The 10,000-nt window shown below is 41.5% G+C and overlaps 1 protein-coding gene across 6 annotated transcripts in view; it reads left to right on the top strand.

Moving 5' to 3' along the window:
- The window catches only part of LOC122258675 (uncharacterized), a 17,837-nt gene that overhangs the window by 7,825 nt on the left and 12 nt on the right, over positions 1 to 10,000 (top strand). For all 6 annotated transcript variants that reach the window (XM_086540079.1, XM_043024772.2, XM_086540075.1 and 3 more), the window contains 2 exons: positions 2,964 to 3,096; positions 6,749 to 10,000. The exon at positions 6,749 to 10,000 is cut by the window's right edge and continues 12 nt beyond it. In XM_086540079.1, coding sequence (XP_086396205.1) covers positions 2,964 to 3,096; positions 6,749 to 6,878 — 263 coding nt within the window. In that variant the 3' untranslated portion in view covers positions 6,879 to 10,000. The remainder of the gene's footprint in view (positions 1 to 2,963; positions 3,097 to 6,748) is intronic.

Here is a 10,000-nt window from a genome sequence, read left to right on the forward strand (position 1 = left end):
GACAGACAAGGATACTCTGGAAAAGAGAAAGAGACGGAGAAGAGACAGGGAGAAAGAATAAAGGCATGCGAGGGGAAGGGAGAGAGAGGGAGAGAGAGGGCAAGTTAGTTCGGAATCTAAGGGCAGTAGACCGGCAAAGGGCGAATAGATATATTCCCTTGAACTTAGTTATTTTAATACGCGTGTACAAGAAGCAATTTCCCAATACTGCTTCCCAATACTTTTATCCGGGGCATTAAAGGTATATATTTATTTTTGTGTTTAGTTGTTTCATCATAAGTCTTTCTGGAAAAAAGGAAATTCTCTTACATCTTCGAAAAAACAACAGCAGAAAAGGAACAAACAAACATAAAAGGCGATCTTGATTCTTTATCGTGTTTACTTCTTGTTCTTCCGCTCACCTTACGCTCAGGCCGGAAACGGAGCGAGCGCCTCTCGCTCTCTCTCTCTTGCTCTTTCTCTCACTTTTGGCGTTTCTCTTTCTCTCTCTCTCTCTCTCTCTCTCTCTCTCTCTCTCTCTCTCTCTCTCTCTCGCTCTCGCTCCCTCTCTCCTTCCTTCACCCTCCCTCTCTCCTTCCTTCACCCTCCCTCTCTCCTTCCTTCACCCTCCCTCTCTCCTTCCTTCTCCCTCCCTCTCTCCTTCCTTCACCCTTCCTCTCTCCTTCCTTCACCCTCCCTCTCTCCTTCCTTCACCCTCCCTCTCTCCTTCCTTCTCCCTCCCTCCCTCCTTCCTTCTCCCTCCCTCTCTCCTTCCTTCACCCTCCCTCTCTCCTTCCTTCTCCCTCCCTCTCTCCTTCCTTCTCCCTCCCTCTCTCCTTCCTTCTCCCTCCCTCTCTCCTTCCTTCTCCCTCCCTCTCTCCTTCCTTCTCCCTCCCTCTCTCCTTCCTTCACCCTCCCTCTCTCCTTCCTTCTCCCTCCCTCTCTCCTTCCTTCTCCCTCCCTCTCTCCTTCCTTCTCCCTCCCTCTCTCCTTCCTTCACCCTTCCTCTCTCCTTCCTTCACCCTCCCTCTCTCCTTCCTTCTCCCTCCCTCTCTCCTTCCTTCTCCCTCCCTCTCTCCTTCCTTCTCCCTCCCTCTCTCCTTCCTTCACCCTCCCTCTCTCCTTCCTTCTCCCTCCCTCTCTCCTTCCTTCTCCCTCCCTCTCTCCTTCCTTCTCCCTCCCTCTCTCCTTCCTTCTCCCTCCCTCTCTCCTTCCTTCTCCCTCTCTCTCTCCCTCCTTCTCCCTCTCCCTCTCCTCCTTCCTTCTCCTCCCTCTCTCCCTCTCTCCTTCCTTCTCCCTCCCTTTCTCCTTCCTTCTCCCTCCCTCTCTCCTTCCTTCTCCCTCCCTCTCTCCTTCCTTCACCCTTCCTCTCTCCTTCCTTTCTCTCCTTCCTTCACTCTTCTTCCTCCTTCTCTCTTCTCCCTTCTCTCTCTTCCTTCTCCCTCCCTCTCTCCTTCCTTCACCCTTCCTCTCTCCTTCCTTCACCCTTCCTCTCTCCTTCTTTCACCCTCCCTCTCTCCTTCCTTCACCCTCCCTCTCTCCTTCCTTCACCCTCCCTCTCTCCTCCCTTCACCCTTCCTCTCTCCTTCCTTCACCCTCCCTCTCTCCTTCCTTCTCCCTCCCTCTCTCCTTCCTTCACCCTCCCTCTCTCCTTCCTTCTCCCTCCCTCTCTCCTTCCTTCCATCCCTCCCTCTCTCCTTCCTTCACCCTCCCTCTCTCCTTCCTTCACCCTCCCTCTCTCCTTCCCTCCCTCCCTCCCTCTCTTTCTCTCTTTCTCGCGTGTATCTCTGCGCCCCGCACGCAATCGCACGCCAGCCGTAGAAACGAAATTAACGGCTGCATCAGTCACGGGCACTTGGTCCTGATGATACCTTTGCATATAAGCGTTTCCCCTTTCTCTCTCGACCTCGCCGTCTCCCTCTCGTAAATTAGCGTTATAGTTTCCTCGCCCTGTTTAATTGCTCCCTCGAAGTACGCTGGGAAATGCATATGCAAAGCCTTTTAGGAGATTATATACATGTCCGAAGGAAGAGGGATGGACGCCCCCCTTCAACACCGTCTTGGGGGGTGACGGGAGGGGGGGAGGGGCCGGGCGGGGCGGGGGTGATGAGGCTGCTGATGATGATTATTGGGATGATTATTGTGGAGATGGTAATGATTGTGGTGATGACGGTAGTGATGGCGGTGATAATTATGGTGATGGTAGTGATCTATCGCCTGAAATTTATCTTGATTTTTTTTTTTTCAGATGTTATTTCTCACTTTTTTGTTTTTTATCCTTATCCATTTGAAGTAGGTCGCGAATGTGTTAAAAAAAGATGATGATTATGGTTATGAGGAAAAATATAATGCTAATGACGAAACTAAAGGTGTTTATAATGACATGAACTACGATAACAATGATGGAAATTTATGATAGAGATAATCTGAATGATAAGAAAATGATAAATATAATGATGATGGTGATATTAAACATAATAGCAATGATATAAGTAACAATGGTATTAGCAATTATAACAATAACGATGATGATGATGCTGTGTCAATGACTATAATGATAATGTTGATAGTAATCTAATTATCAGTAATAATATCAACAAAAATACTAGAATAACACATATTAATTCCGTATCCCATTTACGAAATTATATTCCCATTCACAAAAACAAAAATACATCATCCATCATTCAAAACAAGTACATGCTTAATTGCTAAATGTGATACAGGAGATTACAAAAAAAAAAAAAAAAAAAAAAAAAAAAAAAAAAAAAAAAAAAAAAAAACGATAATGAAAGCAATATATCGCAAGTAAACAATATATATACAAACATACATTATATAAATATCTATTTCTCTATATCTCTCTCTCTCTCTCTCTCTCTCTCTCTCTCTCTCTCTCTCTCTCTCTATATATATATATATATATATATATATATATATATATGATACTAACTTATGATACTAACTTCGTGGCTTCATTTCAGCATTATTCAACTTGGTGTGTGTGATCTGCTGGGCCGTGCAGTTCCACTCCCACCTGACGAAGAACGTTCTCCTCTACGACAGGGACAACGGCTGGACCACGCAGGGCAATGAGGTCTTCGGCTACTCCTTCTGGTGAGTCACTTATTATGTATTCTATTTTTTATCTTTAAATTGTCTTCTATATTATGGTGCTTTTCTTCGTCTTTCTTCTTCCTCCTTTTCTTTTTCTCGTTTTTTCTTCGTCTTTCTCCTTTTTTCTACCTTTTCTTCATCTCCTCCTTCTCCTTCCTCCTCCTCTTCCTCTTCCTCCTTTTCTTGTTCTTCCTCCTCCTCTTCCACTTCATCTTCTCTTTCTTCTTCCTTCACCCTCTTTTTCTTCTTCCTTCACCCTCTTTTTCTTCTTTCTTCACCCTCTTTTTCTTCTTCCTTCACCCTCTTTTTCTTCTTCCTCCTCCTCCTCCTCCTCCTCTTCTTCTCAATTAACCCCTTCCTGACAGAGCTATTAAAGAAGAGGTGAACATCTAACAATAGGTCTTTTAACACTACCCCGAAGGAGTGACGAGCGCCTTGCAGACAGGTCTCAGCTGCTTGGATTTCATGTGTGGCTTCGGGATTGTTGTTTATAATGTCAGAGGTTATGTAGCGATTGCCAGTTTGGTCGTTTATCAGCAAGATTACGGGAAAAGTTACCGACAGATTGTGATGAATATTTATCGGTGGCTTTGACTATGGATGTGGGACCAATTGATTAGGTTTTGGTGGAGATACGAATCCAGTGTGAAATTAGAGGATTCTGCTCCAGTGCAGACACTCATGGTTAATGGGTTTGCTATTAGCTGAGAATTGTGTTTTTTTTTGGGCGTTCGCGGAGGTTTGCACTTTCTTATTGCTTTTTAGTGTTTATTTTCTTCATCGATGTTTCGGTTTTGTTATTTTGGTGAGTTCTCTTGACGTATTACTATTTATTATTTTTTTAAAAATGTATTTTCTCATTCATATCTTTGCTTATTCATATAGATTCATTTATTTATTAATGTATGCAGTATAAGATCTATATATTAATGGCATAGACGAAGCTCGTCATCATATTCACATTCCGCTTTTCCTGTGAATGGCCCTCCCCCCCCTTCTTCTAGGAATCTATTCCGCCATGTTTGGGATTTTTAGATCATTTATCCGTGCTCATGACTTCGAGTGACACGCGTCAGGGATATAGAGAAAGAGATTCATGGAGATACATCCAAAGATTATGAGATACAAGCTCAGGTTAGATCTTCCAATAAACTTCTTTTGCGTACAGTGATTTTTTCTTTCTTTCTTCTCCTTCTTCTTCTTCTTCTGCCATGCACGAGTGTAATCAACGGAGCCATTATCCATGAACACATTGCGAACCTTCGACCAACGACATTCTCCGGGTAGCTCCCAATTAAGAAGAAGAGGTACATGGCAGATGCGAGCTCTCCCTCGGATGCGAAAGGGAATCTCATGAACTCTTTTGTTTCGCTTGTCTCCTCAATCATTCCTTCGCTCGGTTCCAGCTCACTGGCGACTCGATGGAGGAAGCGGTGGCATTTGGAAGAAGGGAAATTGCGGTATATATATATATATATATATATATATATATATATATATATATATATATATATATATATATATATATTTATTTATATATATATACATATATATATTATATATATATATATGTATATGTTTTTGTATCATCTCTTTCTCTCTCTCTCTCTCTCTCTCTCTCTCTCTCTCTGTATATATGTATATATATATATATATATATATATATATATATATATATATATATATATATATATATATATATATATATATATATATATTTTTTCCTTTTTCTTTTTTTCCGCTGTGAGGACTGGCAGTGAAGTCTAGTATAGGCTGGGGTGCCTGCTTGTTGCACCTATTATCTGACACATTGATGGCAGTAGATTCTGAAGTCATTTCCTCTTTCGTAGGGGAATGGCTCCTGCTAGCTCTCTCTCTCTCTCTCTCTCTCTCTCTCTCTTTCTCTCTCTCTCTCTCTCCCTTTTTTCCGCTCTCTCCATCCCTCACACGCCCTTTTGGTTCTGTCTGCCATCCTTCCATCCGTCATGCTCCCCCTCCTTTCTCCTGTCTCTCTCTTCCCTTCCAATTTCCTGTATTTCTGGTGGCTTAGGTACACAAACTTCCTCGTGTCACTCGCGCCTCCACAGTTACAAGCCTCGTGCTGTAATGAGGACCTTTCACGCAAGACACCTACGCTTTCTTGTTCATTAAAACGATACTTGGTGTTGGCGGAATGAGAGAAATGGGTAGAGAAATATAAGAATAAGAAGCAAGGAGGTCATAAAGAGAGAGAGAGAGAGAGAGAGAGAGAGAGAGAGAGAGAGAGAGAGAGAGAGAGAGAGAGAGAGAGAGAGAGAGAGAGAGAGAGAGAGAGAGAGAGAGAGAGAGAGAGAGAGAGAGAGAGAGAGAGAGAGAGAGAGAGAGAGAGAGAAAGTGAGAAAGAGAGAAAGAGAGAGAGAAAGAGAGATATAGATAGAGATCGATTGATAGATTGATAGATTGATAGAGAGAGAGAGAGAGAGAGAGAGAGAGAGAGAGAGAGAGAGAGAGAGAGAGAGAGATAGAGAGAGATAGAGAGAGAGAGAGAGAGAGAGAGAAAGTGAGAAAGAGAGAAAGAGAGAGAGAAAGAGAGATATAGATAGAGATCGATTGATAGATTGATAGATTGATAGAGAGAGAGAGAGAGAGAGAGAGAGAGAGAGAGAGAGAGAGAGAGAGAGAGAGAGAGAGAGAGAGAGAGAGAGAGAGAGAGAGAGAGAGAGAGAGAGAGAGAGAGAGAGAGAGAGAGAGAGAGAGAGAGTCCGAAACATCAGGGTCATTAGTGAATAATCATAGCCAAAGAAGATGGAGAAGCTCTTCGTCAACATATACTTAGATGTTGTGATAACGAGCAAAATTGTGAAGGCGAATTCAGAAGCAATTAGAGGGTCATCTCCCCCCTGCGCTTGTGCCTCGAATAACATCATTACCGAGGATGAACTTTCTAGATTGTTGTTGTTGAAGTGCAATCAGATCTTTAGTGAGATTTTGTTTATGTTTTTTTTTTGTCTCTCGAATTTGTGATCCGATTTCTTGTGTTTTTTTTTTATCGCTTGTTATTTCTTGTATGGTTTGTTATTGTATATGTGATAGCTTATCTAGTGTGATTTAATTTTCTCCCTCGTTTGAATATCTTTTGTTTTCTTTTAGGTTTCATATGTAAGTTCACCTCTTTTGAAAACCTCCACGGAGTGTAGATTTTAATCTTATCTAACTTAAGTTGTCTCTTATTTCAGATTGTGGTTCGATAACTATTTTTTTTGTTTTTGTATAGTCTTTTATTTTAGCATGGACATTATACGGGATTATGTAGAACACTTCTGAATGAGAATCGACGTGTGTGAAATAAGAATGAACATTTGATGTTTACTTTGGCTTTTTTTTAAATTTTGTTCTTCATATACATTTTTGGTATTCAATGAATGTAAAGGCTATAAGTATTTTTTCTTGTATAATTTAGAAGAGAACTCCGCTAATTTTCATTTGAAAGTAGGTCTTGAATTCTCTCCCCCGCCCCTTCCCACACACACAGACCCCTATACCCCACCAACATTTTAATAATTTATCAACTCCTTCCCATACCCATGAATCTATCCATCTAGTGATTAAACCAGCTATCTATACATCCATGCATTCCCATCCATATGTTCTAACCCTTTCTCCCCTTCGACAGGCTGGTGGTCGTGGCCATCTTCGTCCACGTGGCCAACATCCTCATCATCTTCTTCGGCACTTACGAGCCCAAGGTCAAGGAGCAAATGAAGGCACCGGAATCCAAGTCGGGGACAATCATGCTTTACTGAGGGAGGCGACGGCGAGCGAGCGGGGGGGAGAGGGGGGCGGGACCTCTCGCTTCCCCTTCACGGCACGGTTCTCTGGAGATTGAAGGAGAGGGAAAGAGGGGGAGATGAGGGAGGAGGAGGAGGAGGAGGAGGAGGAGGAGGGGTGGGTGAGAGATAGCAGGAAGAGGAGGAGAGGAGAGGAAAGGAGAGGAGAGGAGAGGAGAGGAGAGAAGAGAAGAGAAGAGAAGAGAAGAGAAGAGAAGAGAAGAGAAGAGAAGAGAAGAGAAGAGAAGAGAAGAGAAGAGAAGAGAAGAGAAGGAAAGGGGAGAGAAGAGAAAAAAGAAAAGAAAAGAGAAGAAAAGTAAATAAAATAAAATAAGATAAAAGATAAGAAAAAAGAAAAGAAAATAGAGGAGAGGAAATAAGAGAAGTACAGAGTGGAAGAAAAGAGAAAAGGAAAATAGAAACTGAAAAACACAATATATATATTCTTGAAAATACGAGAAACAAAAGACATGTGAAAATGTTTTAGAGATAGAACAAAAATGTATCAGAATTATTGGAGTACAAAATATATTGTTTATAATTCCACAAAACATTAAGATTAATCAAGCAAAGAGACAATAATCAAAAGCGATCGTCAGGAAAATTTGATGGTAAAACTATATCCTTAAATTTGAGTAAAAGACTGGAATAAACATAAAAGGAAAGAGAATGAAGGGAAGAGAGAGAGAGAGAGAATAAGTGGGGGACAGGAAAAAATATATAAAGGGGTTCCTCGTTATCAAACTTTATAAAGGATCAAATAAGGACGTTGCCCCCTTTGTTGCCGAGGAAGAAGAGGAAGACCTGGACTTTAGGAGTCTGAAAAAGATGATGGCTTGATGGCGAGTGAGTGAAGGGACGGTGCTGGGTCTCAGCCTCTCGCTCTCTCCTTCTCTCTCTCTCTCTTTCTCTCATGTTTCTCCCTTTTTCTCTTTACTTCTTTCTTGCTTTTACTTTTCCTTTTTGATCTATCTCTTTCTTTGTTCTGCTCTCTCTCTCTTTTATCGATCTCTTTCTGTGTCCTGCTCCCTCTCTCTCTCTTTCTCTCTTACTCTCTCTCTCTCTCTCTCTCTCTCTCTCTCTCTCTCTCTCTCTCTCTCTCTCTCTCTCTCTCTCTCTCTCTCTCTCTCTCTCTCTCTCTCTCTCTCTCTCCTCTCTCTCTCTCCCCTCTCTCTTCTCTCTCCCCCCCCTCCTCTCTCCTCTCTCTCTCTCTGTCTCTCCTCCCTCCCTCTCTCTCTCTCTGTCTCTGTCTCTGTCTCTGTCTCTGTCTCTGTCTCTGTCTCTCTGTCTGTCTGTCTCTCTCTCTCTCTCTCTCTCTCTCTCTCTCTCTCTCTCTCTCTCTCTCTCTCTCGAGGGTATAGGATGGATGGAATAGAGCGCTATGCCAAGAGCGTGCCTTCAAGTAGTCTTGAACCTAGTTTTATCTGAAAACTGTCTTCAGTTTTTTTTCAGTCTTCAGAGAAAAAAAAATCTGATGGAATATTTAGAGAACACATTTTTTTTTTTAGCTAAGAAAAAAAGAAAAAGAAAAAAAAGTCCAGATTATTTTTTCTTCCTTTTTTCCCGTCCATAACATCAAAAGTTTCATTACCTCGAAATCTTAAGAAACCATGCCTTGCTAGAAAGTTAATGAAGTGTTTTAATGACTTAGGAAGAACAACAGAGGAAGGGGACGGGGAAGAGGGGGAACGGAAGGGGGATAAATAATGCAATAAACGGGGAGAGTGATACTCGGGCCGAGATTGTTCATTAGAGGTCAAGATTTTGGTCTTTCTTTTAATTTCATGTTTTGGAGTAAAAATAATAAAATAAGAAAAATGCGTGTGTCACCTTCCTTAAGTCTGTGAAGTATGTGCAGTTTTCCTTATTTTTTTCCATAAATACAAATATTCATCAAACGAGCCCTCCCCCTTCCAAAAACAACAAGAACAACAAAAACACACAAATATTATATTCTGCGCAGATCCAGATACTCCCAAAGAACAAAGACAAAACAATACGAAGAGTCATTACAGAGTAGCTGAAAAAAACCTTGTGCTTACGATATAGAAAATGAAGAGAACGCACCCAAACTCCTAGATGAATTAAATCCCAAGAGGATGTTGGTCAGATGTGTCCTTAAGCCAGAGGGGACTCCTGCAGCTAGATCCTCCTTGCATAACAGTATTATATTTAGCACAACCTTAATGGCAAGTCATGAGGGTTCGTTAATACTCCAAGCCGAGAGGGGAGGCGGACGGGCAATGAACTATCTATGATCTCCTGGTCAGGGGCAGTGTTATCATGGCTAGTTCATTCTATCATGAGCGCAGGGATGGAACCGTGTATATAATTAGCTTCTGGTTCATGCCTTGTGAAATAAATGAGACTAGATTGCAAATGTGGTCACTTATAGAAAGGGAAGAGAATTTCAATGTGATGAGCAGCTGTTGCCTCGCCTTAAGTAGCCCGGCGCCCCCTCCGTCCATTCATTGTGGCTTTCATTACCACACATATTGTACATCACAGCATTTCAGTAATTTCTCATTACACCGATAATACGTTTTGTTTCAGGACGATATGGGCAATTTTGTTGATTAACTTTTACCCCTCATGGAGACGTTTTGCAAGTGTATGTTTATATTAGAATTTGCATTTGTCCTTTGTGTCGATAACATTTTTTTTTTCCTATTTTAGATTTGTCCATGTATGTCAGTTGAGAAAAGAAAGGAACCACCATCATGCATGTAAATAGAATACCGAAGAAATTGTGTGCATGTCTTCTATGTGTTGCCAATCAGGGAGGATAGTGGCGTTTGTAGTTATTTAAATCTGTAAAGTAATATTAGAGATCATGGAAAGTGTATCGTAATATCTGTTACATTATGTACATATTTTCATACATGACAGTTTTTCTAAGGGATTTCAAAGTTCAGTAGTACAGGTTCTGACTTACAGTATAAGAACTGCAGTGATATCTTGGACTGTCCCAAGTAGACTAGATTGTAGGGAATTTTTCATGTTACTGATTTCTTAAAAGGAAATAGAAGCCGAAAACTTCACTTTTTCTTTGTATGTGTTAAGGCATTAAAATAATGTTAATAATGCATTGAATAAAA

The sequence above is a fragment of the Penaeus japonicus genome, unplaced genomic scaffold, assembly GCF_977035675.1.
Source record: "Penaeus japonicus unplaced genomic scaffold, GWHDUDI00000001_assembly GWHDUDI00000009, whole genome shotgun sequence".
Lineage (NCBI taxonomy): Eukaryota > Metazoa > Arthropoda > Malacostraca > Decapoda > Penaeidae > Penaeus > Penaeus japonicus.